This window comes from Canis aureus, chromosome X (genome assembly GCF_053574225.1).
Source record: "Canis aureus isolate CA01 chromosome X, VMU_Caureus_v.1.0, whole genome shotgun sequence".
Taxonomy (NCBI): Eukaryota; Metazoa; Chordata; class Mammalia; order Carnivora; family Canidae; genus Canis; species Canis aureus.
Window position 1 is genome coordinate 55247170 of NC_135649.1, and position 19124 is coordinate 55266293.

Genomic DNA, 19124 nt, shown 5'->3' on the forward strand with positions numbered 1-19124 from the left:
TAATTCCCATTATCTATTTAATCTATCCACCCACTCCCCTTTGATAGCCATCAGTTTTTTCTGATTATAAAGAGTCTCTTTCTTGATTTATTTCTCTTTTTAATCCTTTTGTTTATTTGCTTTGTTTCTTAAATTCCACATATAAGTGAAATCATATGGTATTTATCTTTCTCCAAATGACTCCTTTACTTAACAATATATTATTCACTAGCACCATCCATATTATTTCAAATGGTAAGGTTTCATTCTTTCTTATGGATGCCTAATATTCCATTATATATATATATTCCATTATATATATGAATATATATATATTCCATTATATATATGAATATATATATATTCAAAGAATTGTGGGTTTTCTTCTAGGTTTTCTATTCTGTTCTATTAATCTATGTATCTTTTTTGTGCCAGTATCATATTATTTTGATTACTATACCTTTGCAATATAACTTGAAATCCAGACTTGTGATGCCTCCAGCTTTGCATTTTTTTTTTTCCAGAGATTGCTTTGGGTATTTCTGGGTCCATTGTGGTACAATACAAATTTAAGGATTTTTTTGTTCTAATTCTGTGAAAAATGTTGTTGGTACTTTGATAGAGATTGCATAAAATGTGTAGATTGCTTTGAATAGTATAGACATTTTAATAATTGTCCTTCCAATCCAAGGGCATGGAATATCTTTCCATTTCTTTGTGTCATCTTCAATTTCTTTCATCAATGTTTTATAGTTTTCAGAGGATAGTTCTTTCACATCTTCAGTTAGGTTTCCTCCTAGATATCTTACTATTTTTGGTGCAATTGGAAATGGGATTGTTTTCTTAATTTCTTTTCTACTGCTTCATTACTAGTATATAGAAATGCATCAACTTTCTGTATGTTGATTTTGTATCCTGCAACTTCACTGAATTTATGAGTTCTAAGCAGTTTTTTAGTGGAATCTCTTGGGTTTTCTATGTATAGCAGTCTATCATCTGCAGTACTCTTTCCTTACCTTTGGATGCCTTTTATTTCTTTGTGTTATCTGATTGCTAAGTCTAGCCCTTCCACTACTATGATGAATAAAAGGTATGAGGGTGGTCATCCTTCTCTTGTCATAACCTTACAGGGAAAACTCTCAGTTTTCCCCATTAAGGATAATGTTAGTTGTGGATTTTTCATATATGACCTTTATTATGTTGAGGTATGTTCACTCTATCACTAATCATGAATAGATGTTGAAATTTGTCACTTTTTTTGTATCTGTTGAAATAATGATATGATTCTCATCCTCTCTCTTAATTATGAGATGTATCATGTTGATTGATTTGTGAATATTGATCTACTCTTGAAAACCAGGAAAAATCCCCACTCAATCATGGTGAATAATTTTTTAAATGTATTTTTGGATTCGGTTTGTTCATCAGAGATATCAGCCTGTAGTTCTCCTTTTAATGGTGTCTTTATTTGCTTTTGGTATCAAGGTAATCCTGGCCTCAAAGAAAGAATTTGATAGTTTTCATTCTTTTTCTATTTTTTGTAATAGTTTGAGAATAATAGTATTAACTTTTGTTTAAATTTTTGGTGGAATTTCCCTGTGAATCCGTCTGGTCCTGTACTTTTGTTTGTTGGGAGTTTTAAAATTATGGATTCAATTTCTTTATGGTTATCAGTCTGTTCAAATTTTCTATTTCTTCCTGTTTCATTTATGGTAGTTTATATGTTTCTAGAAATTTATCAATTTCTTCTAGGTTGTCTAATTTATTGGTATATATTTTTATTAATATTCTTTTGTAATTACATATCTGTGGTGTTGGTTGTTATTTATCCTAATTTGTTATTTGATTTATTTCCATATTTTCTCTTTTTCTCTTGATATTCTATCTAGAGGTTTATCAACTTTATTAATCTTTTCAAAGAACCAGCTCCTTGTTTGATTTTTCTGTTCTATTATTTTTTTAGATTCCATATTATTTATTTTTGCTCGAATCTTTATTATATCCTTCCATCTTCTGGGTTAGGTTTTCTCTGTGGATCTTATTCTAGCTGTTACTTGTAAGGTTAGGTTGTTGATTTGAAACTTTTCTTGCTTATTGATATGAGCCTCTATTGTAAAAAAAAAAAAAAAAAAAAAAAAAAAAACTTCCTCTTAGAATTGCTTTTACTGTATCCCAAAGTTTTCAACTATTGTGTTTTCATTTTTATTTGTTTCTATATACTTTTTAAATTTTTCCTTTTATTTCCTGGTTGAATCAAATATTGTGTATTAGCATGTTATTTAACTTTCATGTATCTGTGGTCTTTCCAGCTTTTTCTTGGGGTCAACTCCTAGTTCCATAACATTGTGGTCACAGAAGATGCATGGTTTAACACTGATCTTCATTAATTTGTTGAGGATAATTTTGTGGCCTAATATGTGATCCATTCTGGAGAATATTCCATGTACAGATGAAAAAGAATGTGTATTTTGCTGTTTTAGGATGGAATGTTCTGAATATATTGGTTAGATACATGTGATCCAAAATGTCATTCAAAATCATTATTTTCTTTTTAAAGAGATTTTAATTTAAATTATAGTTAGTTAACATATACGTGATGGTTTTTCCAGGAGAAAAATTTAGTGATTCATCACTTACATATAATACTCAGTGCTTAACACAAGTGCTCTCCTTAATACCCATCATACATTTAGTCCATCTCCAACCCACCTCTCCTCCATCAACCCTCAGTTTGTTCTCTGTATTTAAGTGTTTGTTATGGTTTGCTTCCCTCTCTTTTTTTCCTTTCCTCTTGTTCATCTGTTTTCCTTCTTAAATTCCACATATGACTGAAGCATATGGTTGGTCTTTCTCTGACTTATTTCACTTAGGATAATACACTTTAATTCCATACACATCATTGCCAATGGCAAGATTTCATTCTTTTTGATGGCTGAGTAATATTCCAGTGTATACATATACCACATCTTCTTTATCCATTCATCAGTTGATGGACATTTGGGTTCTATCCATAATTTGACTATTGTTGATCATGCTGCTATGAACATTGAGGTACATGTATAAATATCTGGGAGTACAATTGCCGGGTTATAAGGTAGTTCTATTTTTAACTTTTTGAGGTTTCTTCATACTGTTTTGCAGAATGGAAAGCCATTATTTTCTTATTAATTTTCTGTTTGGATGATTGGCCAGTTTAGTGGTATAAAGCTCTTTTAACTTTTGTTTATCTGATAAACAATTAATCTCTCCTTGTATTCTGAATGATAGCCATTTTGGATAGAATATTCTTGGCAGGAGATTTTTCTCATTCAGTACTTTGACTATATCATGCCACTTTTCTCTGGCTTAGAAAATTTCTGCTGAAAAATCCTCTGCTAGCTATATGGATTTTCTCTTGTATGTTACCATGTTCTTTTGACAGCTGCTTTAAAAATTGTGTCTTTATCATTGTAGTTTGTTAATTTAATTGCAATATATTTTGGTGTGTGCCTGCTCTTACTGATTTTGTTGGAGGTTCTCTGTTCTTCCTGTGTATACACATTTCCTTCCTCACATTAGGGAAGTTTTCAGCTATTATCTCTTCAAATAAATTCTCTACCTCTTTCTGTCATTTCTTCTGGGACTCCTTTAATGCAATTGTTATTATGTTTGATGGAATCACTGAGTTCCCTAAGTCTATTCTCTTTCTGTATAGTTCTCTTTTTTGTTCAACTTAGTCACTTTGCATTGCTTTGTCTTTTAGGTCACTAATTTGTTCCTCTACTTCTTTTAGCCTATTGTTCAGTCCATCAAACAGATTTTTCATTTAGTTTATTGAGCCCTTTATCTCTGCTACTTTGCTCCTTATGTCTGTTAAAATTCTCACCCATGTCTTCCACTCTTTCCTCAAGTCCAGAAAGTATCCTCATGATTATTGCTTTAGATTCTCTATCAGGCATGTGACTAATATCCGTTTCAGTTATATCTCTGTCAATGCCTTTGTCCTATTCTTTCATTTGGGATATATTTTTTGTATGTCCTCATTTTGTCTTCCTCTCTGTGTCTGTTCCTATATGTTAGGAAAGTCAGCTATGTCTTCTGCTCTTAAAAGCAAGGACATCATGAAGAAGAGGTCCTGGACTTCCCTACAGTACAGTATCCCCTGTCCACCAGAATGGTCCTTTAGGAGAGTTTCCTAAATGTATTGCTTCTGCTCTACTATTTTGCATGAGTCAGTTTTCCTTTCAGTGTATTCATCTGCACTCTCTATCTGCTTATTGTGGGCTGTATTTGCTTTCTGTGCTGTTAGTAGGAATAAGTCAGGCTAGCTCTGAGGGGTTGTGTTCACTGAGGAATTTGGCAGCAGTGCAGCAGTATTAGCTAAATTTGTGCTAAGCCACCAGTCCTATGCTAGATCCCCTGAGGCATTGAGGCAGCTGTGGGCTGTGTGCCAGGGAAGCCAGAGTCACAAGGCTGGATGCAGCAGTTGGCAATGGCTGGACAAGGACAGACACACAATAGTGGCTATGAGCATATGGCTGGGCATAGTGCAGCAGATGGGTGCCTTACAATGGTTGGGTATAGTGCATGGCAGCAGAAGTACACCCGGTAGCTGGGTGTGGCATGTGGCAGCATATTTATTTCTATTTTAAATGTTTAACTTTTTTAGCTCTAAATGCTCTTTGAACTCTATTTTTTCCTTAGTATAACAGAAATGAGTAAAGTAAAAGATAAATTTTAACACTTTAAAATTTGATGAAATTTTAGACAAATTTTGTTATTTTAAGCTCAAATTTAGAAGTATTTATTTATCTTCTTAAATAATCTCTACATCCAATGTGGATCTTGAACTCACAACCTCAGTATCATGAGTTCCATGTTGTACTACTGACTAAGCCAGCCAGGCAACCCCTAAGCTCAAATTTTAGAACCTAAACCAGCTGTAACATTTTCAGATAGATTGACTACATACGTGAAGTGACTATATCCAATAAAGAGGTTTTAAAGAATGCAGAAGACATAACTATTTCAGTTGAATACAATTATAACACTGATTAAACTAAGTTCATTTCCCCCTTTGTTAGAGTTTTCTTTGAAAATGAATTGATTTATGGCTGGTAAACTGAAGATTGATTTGAATCTCTTTAGAAATATTCTATTTCACCATTTCTATTATAAAGAAACATGGATGTTATCTATGATCTGTCGAATTATAATATGCCAGCAGATTGCTGGAGATTTCATAGTTACTCTTTTCTCTCCAGCTTATACATAGTGTAAAAATAGTGATGCTTTCTTCTCTTTAAGGGAAAAAAACACAGAGACTTTCTAACTTTATAAGTTTGAACTATTCATAAATCTCTGAAGTTTAATATGGTAAAACTTTGATAATATTTCCATGTGTTTCAGAACATAGGCTGAATTATAATATCAGAGCAACATTTTACAATAGGAAGTTGAAAATAATTTTAACTCTCCACAAGTTATGTTTTACCTGATGCTACTTGTAAATAAGTAGATATGAACATAGGGTCATATATAGTTTACTGTACTTAGAATAATCCCAAGGGGATCACACACCATCTCCAGACATCTCAGTTAATATTGTATCTTGATATATAAAATACCAAGCAGTATGAAGTCACATTCTGTTCACTACTAGGTCTACATTCTTGTGCATCTCCACAAAATCCTTTGAGAAGTCAAAGATTTACCTGTACATTATCCACAGAAACTCAGCAGCAACGAATATTGCTGTTTATGATTCAGATTTCTGTTTATGCTTTTACTAAATTAGCTAGCTTCAAAGACCAGGGTCCATTGGAAATGGTACACATAATTTGTTGGGGTTATGATTAAGTAAAGCTCTGGGACATAGGCTTTGGCTCTCATACCAAAAGCTAAAGTCAGGAGATTGCAATTGTGAAATTTAAAAATTCAAAATGCTATCAAATGGAATGAGACAAGATGTTTTATTAAACTTCTTTTCTGAAAGAGAAATAAATGGATTCGGTTTGCTTGTTTCTTCTTTAACTTAGAAAAGAAATTTAGTATTCTTGGCAAAATACTCAAGAGTATACATATCGTAATTTTATTCTCCAATCAGCAAATTTTTATCAACCTACGAATTACATTTTAAAGGAGTATTAATAAATACCTCTAATGAATTTTGTGTAATCTTATACATAGATGTTGTATCTCTATCTTTTTTGGTGAACTTACAAGGGATTTTCAGAACTATACTCTTTGGGGCAATTCATTAGCAGAAAAGAAAGCATATTCAGGATGCAATGCATTTCAAAATATGAAATGGGAACTGTGTAAAATAATTTGATTGCTTAAGGAAAGCAGTTATTTCCACTAACTTCTTACATTCCTATTTGTGATGTTATTGACTAAAACTGCATAGTTTATTGGCATCTACTCCATATCATCAAACCCTCTTCAGAGCTGTGAGTTTTTTCTTGAACAATCAATGTGCCTTACCATCTGTGTTAGTCAAAAGAGATTATTTTGCTATAGCAAATTTATATCTACTATTTTTGTTTAGTGAAAGCACACACATGTGCTAGGTTAAAAATGCCATTAGTATGACAATATTAAGGTAATAAAGATTCATTTAAAATAAAAGAATGCAAAAAAATGAAATAGTATGCTTCTTGCACTTTAATAAGTTTCTTTGCTATATAACATAATAAAGGCCATATATGAAAAACCCACAGATATTATCATCCTTAATGGTCAAAAAATTAGTACAATTTTTTAAATGCCTATGATTATTATCTCTGTTAAAAATGAAAAATAAAATCTAGAAAATAATTCATATGAATTACCAAAATAATTTACATGTACTCAAATAAATAAAATAATGTGGCTGGTTATATACACATATATACATATCTATAAGTATATAAAAATCATAAACCCTGTCTATGCCTAAAGAAAATGACTATTTTAAATTTCATAACTTTTAAAGTAGATATGATTACATATTTCGTATATTATAAACTGCTGCATATATGCCTTCCACCTAATTCTTTATTTTTACCTTTTAAAATGTATTACTAGTAATATTAACATTAGATGTCCAGTGTTATTATAGCTAAAATTATTTTACTAACAAACACAATAAGCCCATTTATCCTGCTATACTAGACAGGTATCACTTACAGAATTCAGGATCAGAGTTGCCATCCCCTTCAGTGCGGTTATTAGGTGCAGTATGATCAAAGTGCTGCTCCTGGAAATAGTCAAGGTGCGGGGCATAGGATGTGCTGGGTATCCCCACATCATGGTTTCCCAGTGCACCATCACTGCTACTTTCCTGAGAGCCTTCTGGTAAGTTAAATGTCACATGCCGCTGAGACTGAAATGAAGAAGAAAATTACAGGGTTTCAGTCATGATTTGAATAATTGTCTTATTCATCCAATTTAGAAAATGTATTATTTCCGCTATCTAGTGAAATCACATTAATATGATCCTGAGTTGTGAAAACTGTCAGGCTTTTATGAACAGTCGTCTTTGTGTTCAAACCTGCTTCACCTGGCATTAGAGTTGCTTCTATTATTATTATTTTTAAAAAGAGTACAACTAGATGCAAAATAAAAGTTAACTTGTTATAAAGTAATAAGTTGTCAGGTTTTTTAGACATTTAAGCACATTGGAAATTCTGATCATCATTCAAATATTGACTTATTTAGCTATAATTTGATAGTAATTCATTTTTAAAAAAGAAGTATGGATAAACATAACAAAATTGTATTGCTATATATTATATTGTTATAATAATCTGGTGGTCTGAAACAGTAAATAATACCACAAATGTATTCAATCATGTAAGTTTAGATAACTAAAAATATAAATCATATTTTTCAAAAATTTTAAAGGAAAAATTCTGTATTGGGATAATTAATTTTGAATATTTATTTATTTTATTTCAGAGAGAGAATGAGCATGAACTAGAGGGTCAGAAGGAGAGAGAATCTCAAGCTGACTCAGTACTGATCATGAAGCTCAACATGGGGTACAATTACAGGACCCTGAGATCATTGCCTGAGCCAAAACCAAGAGCAGAGGGATGCCTGGGTGGCTCAGTGGTTGAGTGTCTGCTTTCAGCTCAGAGCATGATCCTGAAGTTCCAGGATCGAGTCCCACATCAGGCTCCCTACAAGAAACCTGCTTCTCCCTCTGCCTATGTCTCTGCCTCTCTCTCTCTCTCTCTCTCATGAATAAATAAATAAATAATCTTTTAAAAAGTTACAAGAGTTGGATGCTTAACTGACTGTGCCACCCATGTACCCCTGTATTGGAATTAATTTAAATATATTCTACACTCTACAAAATAAAATGGTTGTATGGATAACAGTTGATGGAAATTATAAAAGCAAACTGTAAGTATTTTAAATAGTAATTATAGCAGAATACAAAAAATATATATACATGCCAAAATATGAAGATGAAGCATTTGTTTCTAAAACAAGAGATTCATGATATCCAGTGAGGGTGTTAAATCTACCCTACCAGATGTAGTATTTTTGTTTGCAACATTGCTATATGAGGTAGCTACTCTCCAAAGATAGCCATCTTAATGGACCTCATCTCTTATGTATTTCTCTACTACACTGACTATGAGTAGACCCTAGGTAACCAAATCTTGTAGCTTCTACCTTGTTCAATTGGAACACTCACTCTGGAGAAAATATAATGCGTTTGAAAGATGTATGACTACTGGGAGACTCCCATACTGTGAGGAAGCTCAAGCTGGCAATGTGGGAAGACTGTATAGAAAAAATACAACCCATGGAGGCCTAATTGTTCCAACCACTCTAGTTCAGGTGCCAGATATGTATGTGAAGAATTCATTCCAGACACCACAGCTTATGGCCTTATTTGAGCCATCCCAGCCATCTCCAGACATTGAGCCACCCCAGAGGCACCAGTCATTGTGGAGCAGAGATAATCTCTGGTGTGAATGATCCAAATTCCTGACCTAAAAAAAGGTAAAACATAATTGTTTTATGCTCCAAAGATTAGGGGTAGTTTGCTATATAAAAATAGATCAACCCAAATAACTACTACTAGCAGTGTGGAAGATACAATTTAGAGATAATTAGTTAAGAAATGTATACATACCAGGGCACCTGGGTGGCTCAGTCTGTTAATTCTTTGCCTTTGGCTCAGGCCATGATCTCAGGGCCCTGGGATAAAGCCCCACATCAAGATCCCTGCTCAGTGGGGACCCCACTTCTCCCTCTCCTTATGCCCTCCCCCTGCTTGTGCTCTCTGTCAAATAAATAAAGTAAATGTTTTAAAAAATAAATTTCTACATACCAAAAATTACATGTACTTAGATACTAAGAATTTCATTGTAGATGAGTTTACTTTCATAAATTTAGTATTGGCCATCAGTTACTTTTTTCAGATGGAGATATGGAAACATTTGAAAACCATTACTATAGAATGAATGTTTATTGTTTATGTACCTTCAATACTTGTATGTTGAAATCCAATACCCAACACGATGGTATTTGGAAGTTGGGCTTTTAGGAGATGATTAGAACATGAGAGTGGGGCCCTCATAAATGAGGTTAGTGTCCTTAAAAAAGCAGCCCCAGGGGAGTTCAGAGATGGTGGAGTGGTAGGGCAACCCTGAACTTGCCTCTTCCTTTAAATACAACTAGATCAACTTTCAACTTTTTTGAAAAACTAGGAAAAAGATTGGAGAACAGAAACAATCTGCACAGCTAGAATGAGAGAATTTTGCAGAGGTGAGGTTGGGAGCCCTGAACTGGGGGATTGGGAAGCTGCTCAGCAGGGAAGGGAAGGAACCCTGGTTCCCAGAGCAAAGTCAGGAAGAGGGAGAATATTAGAAAGAGTACAGCGGGTTGTGACCACACAATAAGGCATGGTGAGATCTGCTGAGTCACTCAGGGAGAGATTGATCCTCTCCCTAAAGGGCATTTGGAGAAACATATTCATCCTCCTCAAAGACAAAAGGACAGCTGGGGAACTCAGCAGCAGGACCAGAGAGGTCTGCAGAGGACAGAAAACCTCTTAACTTTTCAGTGAGAGCTAGAATAAACTTAGACCTCTGTGTACTTGCTCATCAGCTGCTTTTCTGGAGTTAACTGAGCAGGGCACAGAGACTAGAGAAGAATGCAGATGATCTGTCCACTGCTTTTTGCCATCTGCCACAGTAGATTCAAGCCTCTGTGATGCTTTACTGGGACAAAGGGCAGTAGGGTACAGAGTTGAGTGCAGATGGCTAATAACCTAGCTCCAGTTTTTCACTGAGTGTTACAACAAACTCTAGTCTCTCAGCTAGCAATGCGCAATGGCTTTTTGGGATAGGATGGTTCTTGGCATGCCCCAAGCCTCTCTGCCAGGGGATGGGGTAGGTGCACACATTACCAGGTTCTTTAAAATTTTGGGTTTTGAATCCCAGCCACTGGCCAGAGATAAAATATGGGAGATCTGTGGCTCTTTTTTTTTTTTTTTTTGAGATCTGTGGCTCTTGGCATGTGAATGACCTGGGAACAGACAGGTTGGGGCAGGGAACTGATGAGGTTCTAATTGCTAGGATAAATGAGGCAGTAGAAAGAGTCAGTGTTATAGAAGACAAAATGATGGAAAGTAAGGAAGCTGAGAATAAGAGAAAAACAACTGGCTCATGAAGGAAGGCATCAAGAAATCAGTGATACCGTAAAGTGCCACAATGTTTGAATAATGAGTTTCAGAAGATGAAGAAAATAGAGAGGGGTAGCAGGTAGGTGTATTTGAACAAATTATAGCTGAGAATTTCCCTAATCTGGGGAAGAAAACAAGAATTCAAATCCAGGAAGCACAAAGAAACCCACTAAAAACAATAAACATAGGTCAACAACAGGACATATAATAGTGAAGTTTGCAAACTTCAGAGACAAAGAGTAAATCATGAAAGTAACTCAGGACAAGACGTCATTAACTTACAAGTGTAGAAATATAAGGCTGAAAGCCAACCTGTCCACAGAGACCTGGCAGCTCAGAGAAGAATGGAATGATATATTCAATGTGCTAAATGAGAAAAATATGCAGCCAAGAATACTATATCCAGCAAGACTGTCATTCAGGATACGAAGAGAGATAATGAGTTTCCAAGACAAACAAAAACTAAATTAATTTGTGAACACTAAACCAGCCCTGCAAAAAATATTAAAAGGAATCCTTTGAACAAAAAGAGAGCTGAAAAGTAATAAAGATCAGAAAGGAACAGAAACAATCTACAGAAACATGACTTTATAAGTAATACAAGGGCACTAAATTCATATCTTCAAATAATTACTGTGAATGTAAATGGACTAAATGTTCCAATAAGAGGAAATAGGGTATGAGAAGTTATAGGGAAAAAAGAACCCACCTAAATGCTGTTTATAAGAGGCTCATTTTAGATTCAAAGACATGTCAAGATTGAAGGTGAGGGGGTGGAGAGCCATTTATCATGCTAATTAACATAAAAAAAGGTTGGAGTAGTCATCCTTATCTCAGGTGAATTAAGATTTAAACCAAATACTGTAATAAGAGATGAGAAAAGGCAGTATATCATAAGGGCCTATTCAACAAGAAGATATAACCATTGCAAATATTTACACAACTAACTTAGGAGCAGCCAAATATATAAACCAATTCATTTCAAAGTTAAAGAAATTAATTGATAATAATAAAATAAGAGTAGGGAACTCTAACGCTCCACTCAAATCAATGGACAGATCATCTAAGCAGAAGATCAACAAGGAAGCAAGGGCTTTAAAAGACATACTGGATCACACGGACTTCACAGATGTATTCAGAGCATTTCATCCAAAACAACAGAATACACATTCTTCTTGAGTGCACATTGAACATTCTCCAGAATAGATCATATACTGGGTCACTAACCAGGTCAAAACCAGTACAAAAAGATTGATATTATTTCATGAATATTTTCAGGCCACAATGTTTTTTCTTTAAAGCATTTTATTTATTTGTCAGAGAGAGCACATGAGCACAAGCAGAGGGAGGGGCAGACAGAGGGAGAAGCAGACTCCACGTTGATCAAGGAACCCAATGCAGGACTCAATCCCAAGACCCTCAAATCATGACCTGGACTGAAGGGAGACTCTTATATGACTGAGCCACCCAGGCATTCCCAGACCACAATGCGTTAAAACTTTATAAGAAAAAATTGGGAAGGATCACAAATACATGATGGTTAAAGAACATTCTATTAACGAATGAATAAGTCAACCAGGAAATTAAAGAAGAGTTAAAAAATACATGGAAGTGAATAAAAATAAAAATGTGACAGCTCAGAACATTTGGGATGCAGCAAAGGTAGTCCTAAGAGGGAAGCATATATCAATACAGACCTTTCTCAAGAAACAAGAAATATCTCAAATACACAACCTAACCTAATACTTAAATAAACTGGAGAAAAAACAGCAAATAAAGCCTGAATCAAGTAAAAGACAAATAGTAAAGATGAGAACAAAAATCATTGATATAGAAATTTAAAAAACAACAATAGTAGAGCAGATTGACAAAACTAGCAACTGGTTCTTTGAAAGAATTAATGAGATCTATAAGCCCCTAGCCAGTTATATAAAAAGAAAAAAGAAAGGACCTAAGTAAATAAAATCACTAAAAAATTGGAGAGATCATAAGGAACACCAAAGAAATACAATTATGAGAATATTATTAGCAATTATATACCAACAAATTCAGCAATCTAGAAGAAATAGATGCATCTCTAGAAACATGTAAAATACCAAAACTGAAACAAGAGGAAAGAGAAAATCTTAACAGGCACAGAAGCAGCAAAGAATTGAAGCAGTAATCAAAAATCTCCCAACAAACACAAATCCAGAGCTGGATAGCCTCCCAGTGGAATTCTACCAAACATTACAAGAAGAATTAATATCTGTATTTCTGGAAGTGTTTCAAAATTAGTAATGGAGGGAAAACTTCCAAACCCATTCTATCAGGCCAGCATTACCTTGATCACAGAACCAGATAAAGACCTCGCTGAAAAGGAAAATTATAGGGACACCTGGGTATCTCAGTGGTTTAGTGTCGGTTTTTAGCTCAGAGCATGATCCCAGGGTCCTAGGATCAAGTCCTGCATCAGGTTCCCTACAGGGAGCCTGCTTCTCCCTCTGCCTGTGTCTCTGCCTCTCTCTGTGTGTCTCTCATGAATAAATAAATAAAATCTTTAAAAAGGGGGAAATTACAGACCAATATCCTTGATGGGTGTGAACGCCAAAATTCTTAACAAGATACTAGCTAACAGTATCCAACAGGACATTAAATAAATTATTCACCATGACCAAGTGGGATTTATTCCTGGGCTGCAAGTGGTTCAAACTCTGCAGATCAATCAATGTGATACACTACATTAATAAAAGAAAGGATGAGAACAATATGATCCTCAATTGATGCAGAAAAAAAAATTGACAAAATAAAGCATCCTTTTTTGATAAAACCTCTCCGCCATGTAGGGATAGAGGGAACATACCTCAAATTTATAAAAGGCATTAAAAAACACACAGTGAATATCATCCTCAATGTGCAAAAATAGCTATTCTCCTAAGATCAGGAACATGACATGCAGAATGTCTATTCTTACCACTGCTGTTCAACATATACCTGAAAGTCTTAGATGCAGTATTCAGACAATTTAAAAAAAGGCATTCGAATTAGCAAAGAATTCAAACTCTCACTCTTTGCAGAAGACATGATCCTCTATATAGAAAACCCAAAAGATTCCATCAAAATTTGCTAATACAGGAATTCAGTAAAGTGGAAGGATATAAAATCCGTGCACAGAAGTCAATTGCATTTCTAAACACCAACAGTGAGAAGGAAGAAAAGAAAATTAAGGAATCAATCCTATTTACAATTACACACACAAAAAAACCATAAGATACCTAAAAATAAACCTAACCAAAGAGGCAAATAATCCCTACTGAGAAGACTATAGAAATAAAGAATTGTGGACAATTGGAACAGTAGGGGACCTAAACTCATCTGGTCCCACAAACTTAACTAGATAACTTTCAAAACATCCTGAACACCTACAAATGCAACCTGAGATTTAAAGAGAGAGCAGCTGGAATGCTACAGAGAGAGAAGTTTTCACTTCTAACAAGGTAAGAAGGCAAAAAAAAAGAAAGAAAAAGAAAGAAAGAAAAAAGAAAGAAAAGAAAGAAAGAAAGGAAGGAAGGAAGGAAGGAAGGAAGGAAGGAAGAAAGGAAGAAAGGAAGGAGGAAAGAAAGAAAAAGAAAGAAAGAGAGAGAAAGAAAGAAAGAAAGAAAGAAAGAAAGAAAGAAAGAAAGAAAAGGGAGAGGAGAACTGTGACTAGCAGGGATAAAGAGGATCTGCAACAGCCTCCAGGACAGGACAGCCCTGACCTGGAGAAGCTGGAACTTTAAAACTCCGCCTGAGTTTCCCCTGACAGAAAATGCTTAGCAGGTATATTGGGGAGAATCGCATGAGGAGCAGTGAATCTTCAATTCCTGGGGTCACAATAAGAGGAGAGACACCCAGGGGAAAGCTCAATGAAAACTTTGGTAGGATCTCAGTAAAGGACTGGAGTGCCACAGCCCTTCAGGGCATTTGAGAGAAGCCCACTGGTTATGTGGGCTGGTTCCAGAGCTGCCTTTACCCTAGAGCCTGGCAGCAGATAGAGGTAGCTGTCATCAATTACCTTTGGGAGAGGCAGTTCTCAGGAGTGTGGGTACAGTTGAGCAGGGTCCTAGATCCAAGGGCACCAAAGCAGACAGAGTCAGCTATCCCCCCTTCCCCCTGGACAGGTGGAAGAAGGGAGGGCACAGGAAAGCAAGAACTCTCCTGCCACTGGGGGACCAGCAAGCTGTGAAGATCAGTGCACCCACACCTGTACCCAATATCATCTAGGCCAGGATGGACTGGGAGAATGTGGTTAGTTATTGGCAGGGAGCTTGACTCCAGAGCTGGACATCTGGCTGGTGCCAATTTTTTTCCTCTTTGTTTCAACTTGTGCCTGGGAGAGGTGGGGCCCCTAGGGAGCAAAGGCATCACAGAATAAACATCTTATACTGAGCCCAGCACCTGGAAAGGGGCAGGGCATCTCCAAGAAAGCACAGACCCCTGAGAATCCATACAGCAGACCCCTCACCCAGAAACGCTGGAAGAACAAGGCAAAAGCAAGTTTATAGAACAAGCAGCAGTGGAAAGCTCCAGGATTGAGGGAAAACAGTATATAGAACTAGAGTGTCCTTTTCTTTTTTCATTATGAATCATTTTTATATTTGACTAAAGATTTCCGATATCTTTTATCTTTTCCTACCTTAACTATAATATTTTAACAACTTCTCATTTTAATTTATTTTTTTTTCCTTTTGACTTTCATGTTTCTAAAATTACATGTCTTAGATGTATTTTTCACTTCTGGATTCCCTTCAACATATTCAATTTAATTTTGGTAAATATACAAGATATGGGTTTTTGCATATGTTTTCTGTTTTTTTCTGTCTCATTTTGTTTTACAATGGTGGAAGTTAGTACCTTCTAACACATAACCAAAATACACCAAGAACCAAGGGTAACACCAGGTCGCTTCATTCTGTGAGATTATATTCTCTCTTCCTTCCCATTCTGCCCCCCTCTTTTATCTTGTTTATGTTTTTGTGGTCCATGTAGGGGCTTTCTATAAGTATTGTTGGTTTATATAAATTTAGAATTGGGCATTTTCTAACATACAGAAAAAAAATAACTCAGAACCAACAGGATAACCCTCTAGGATCCCTCAAGGAGACTACATTCTCTCTCCACTACCACTTCCTCACCACCACCATACCTCTCCTTTTTTTTCCTTTCTTTTCTTTTTTCATTCTTCTTTGTTTTTGTTACTAGTTTATTATAAATTTGTTTCTCACTTCAGCAGTCTTTTTGTTTTCTTTTGTTCTGTTCCTTTTCTTTTATTTTCTGGTTTCTGACCTCTTCAGAATCATCTAGGGTATATTTTACTTAGGTAGTGTTGATATTTTTGACTCAGCCCACTGATACAGCCACAAAACAAAATGAACAAAATGACTAGAAGGAAGAATTAATACAAAAGGAAGAACTAGAAGCAATATTCTCTGCCACAGAGTTACAGAATTTGGATTTCAATATAAGGTCAGAAATTCAATTCAGAAGGAGAATTATAAAGCTACTGGTGGCTCTGGAAAAAAAAGTATAAATGACTCTAGAGACTTTGCTACTGCATAATTGAGGTCTAATCAGGACAAAATTAAAAATAGATTAAATAAGATGCAATCCAAACTGGATGCTCTAACTGCTAGAGTTAATGAGGTGAAAGAGAGAGTGAGTGAAATAGAAGACAACTTGATGGTATGGAAGGAAGCTGAGAAAAACAATTAAGAACCAATGAGGAAAGGCTTAGGGAAATAAATGATAGCTTGAGAAGGAAGAATATACAACTATTGGGATCCCAGAAGAGTCAGAGAGAGAGAGAGAGAGAGAGGACCACAAAGTATATTTGAACAAAAAATAGCTGATAGCTTCCTTAACCTGGGGAAGGAAACAGACACTAAGATTCAAGAGATAGAGGGGACTTGCCCAAAAAATTAATAAAATCTGTTCAACCCCTCAACATTTCATAGTAGAAATTGCAAATTTCAAAGATAAAGAGAAAATTCGTAAAGCAGTGTGGCACAAGAGATTCTTAACTTATATGGGGAGAAATATCAGATTAACAGCAGACCCCTCCACAGAGACCTGGCAGGGCAGAAAGGGCTGGCATGATATATTCAGTGTACTAAATGAGAAGAACATGCAGCCAAGAATACTTGATCTAGCAAGACTATCATTCACAATAGATGAAGACATAAAGAACATCCAGGATGGCCAGAAGTTCAAAGAATATGTGACTGCCAAACTGACTCTGCAAGAAATGATCCCATAAAAAGATGCAGAGTTTGGACTAGATAAAAAAAAGAGCAAGATCTGGGCAGCCCGGGTGGCTCAGCGGTTTAGTGCCACCTTTAGCTCAGGGTGCAATCCTGGAGACCCAGGATCAAGTCCCACATTAGGCTCCCTGCATGGAGCCTACTTCTCCTTCTGCCTGTGACTCTGCCTCTCTGTGTGTGTGTCTCTCATGAATAAATAAATAAAATCTTAAAAAAAAATGCAAGACCGATATATATGCTGTCTACAAGAGACTCATTTTATATCTAAGGACACTTCCAGCCTGAAAATGAAAGGGCAGAGAACAATTTATTGTTCAAATGGTCCTCAAAAGAAAGCTGGAGTAGCAATCCTCATATCAGATAAATTAAAGTTTTTTTTTTTATTGAGGAAATGTTAATTTATTTTAACTCCCAAGGGGAATTGGTAGTGGAAACATCTTGTAACAGACATATTCTATGAGGTGCTTTGGTACCCAGCATGCCTTGAAAACAGAACCTCCTAATTCTTCAGGAGGTGCCTATGGGTGTGAGACAGTAGGAAGAAGCGACAGTTTCAAGTTCTGTCTATTACAGGTTTTCCAAAGCAATATATCTCTGGTTATAAAATGTAAATCTATAAGGAAATAAGGATTCTATATACAAAATCTTAGCTTACATACGACTTTATTTTTCAATTTTTTTGGCATGGAAAGCAATATCTCCAGAAGACCGTGTTTCCTACCTTGAAAACTTGGATGAAACTATTGCTCTTCAGACTAAGAACAAGCTAGAAAAAAACGTTACTGACAATAAAAGCAAACTTTTCCCAGGGAAACCGAAGACTATTTGGAAGCCATCAGAAAAAAAATATTGAATGGTTGAAGAAACATAACAAAAAAGGAAATAAAGAAGCTTATGACCTCTCAAAGGTGAGGGACTTCATCAACCAACAAGCTGATGCTTATGTGGAGAAAGGCATCCTTGATAAAGAAGAAGCCAATGCCATCAAGCATATTTACAGCAGCTTGTAAAAATGGCAAAATATCCAGGATTCTTTAGACTGTTTCAGAAAACATAGCTTATAACTCTTCTTCTAATTCTGTGATTGGAGTTATTTTACCCAAGGATTATTACAAAATGATGAAATTGCAGTAGTTAACCTTTTAGAAGTGGTTAAACATAGCTTTCATGCCATAAATTAAAGTTTACAAAAATAAAGTAGTAAGATATGAAGAGGGACACTATATCATATGGAAAGGGTCTAAACAGCAAGAATCATGAATATTTATGTTCCTCATGTGGGAGCTGCCAATTATATCAATCAATTAATAATCAAAGAAAAGAGATGCTTAGATAATAATACAAGAACAATAGAAGACTTCAACATGGCACATTCAGCAAGTGAGAGATCTTCTAAGGTGAAATTCACCAAAGAAACAAGAGCTTTAAATGATACACTGGATGAAATAGATTTCAGAGATATATACAGAAGATTCTATCTGAACACAACTGAATACACATTCGTCTCAAGAGCACATGGAGCTTTCTCCAGAATAGACCACATACTGGGTCACAAATTAGATCTCAACAGATAGTGAAAGATTGGGATTGTCCCCTGCATATTTTCAGACCATAAAACTTTGAAACTAGAAATCAATCACAAGAAGAAATTTGGAAGAAACTCAATAACATGGAGGTTAAAGATCATCCTATTAAAAGATGAATGGGTCAATCAGGAAATTAGAGAAGAATTAAAAAGATTCATGGAAACTAACGAAAATGAAAATACAAATCTTTGGGATATAACAAAAGTGGTCCTAAGAGGGAAATACATTGCAATACAAACATCTCTCAAAAAATTAGAAAAAACTCAAATACACAAGCTAATCTCACACCTAAAGTAATTGGAGAAAGAGCAGCAAATAAAGCTTACACCAAGCAGAAGAAGAGAGATAATAAAGATTCCAATATAACTCAATGAAATAGAGACTAGAAGAACTGTAGAACAGATCAACAAAAACAGGAGCTGGTTCTTTGAAAGATTTAATAAAATAGATAAACTGTTAGCCAGCCTTATCAAAAAGAAAAAAGACTCAAATTAATAAAATCACAAACAAAAGAGAGATCACAACCAATACCAAGGAAATACAAACGATTTTAAAAATGTATTATGAGCTGCTATATGCCAACAAATTAGGCAATCTAGAAGAAATGGATGAACT

The 19124-nt window shown here is 35.2% G+C and overlaps 1 protein-coding gene across 3 annotated transcripts in view; it reads right to left on the reverse strand.

The window, feature by feature from the left end:
- Positions 1 to 19124, reverse strand: part of PCDH11X (protocadherin 11 X-linked) — a 475627-nt gene that overhangs the window by 153274 nt on the left and 303229 nt on the right. For all 3 annotated transcript variants that reach the window (XM_077890193.1, XM_077890191.1, XM_077890194.1), the window contains one exon: positions 7129 to 7324. In XM_077890193.1, coding sequence (XP_077746319.1) covers positions 7129 to 7324 — 196 coding nt within the window. The remainder of the gene's footprint in view (positions 1 to 7128; positions 7325 to 19124) is intronic.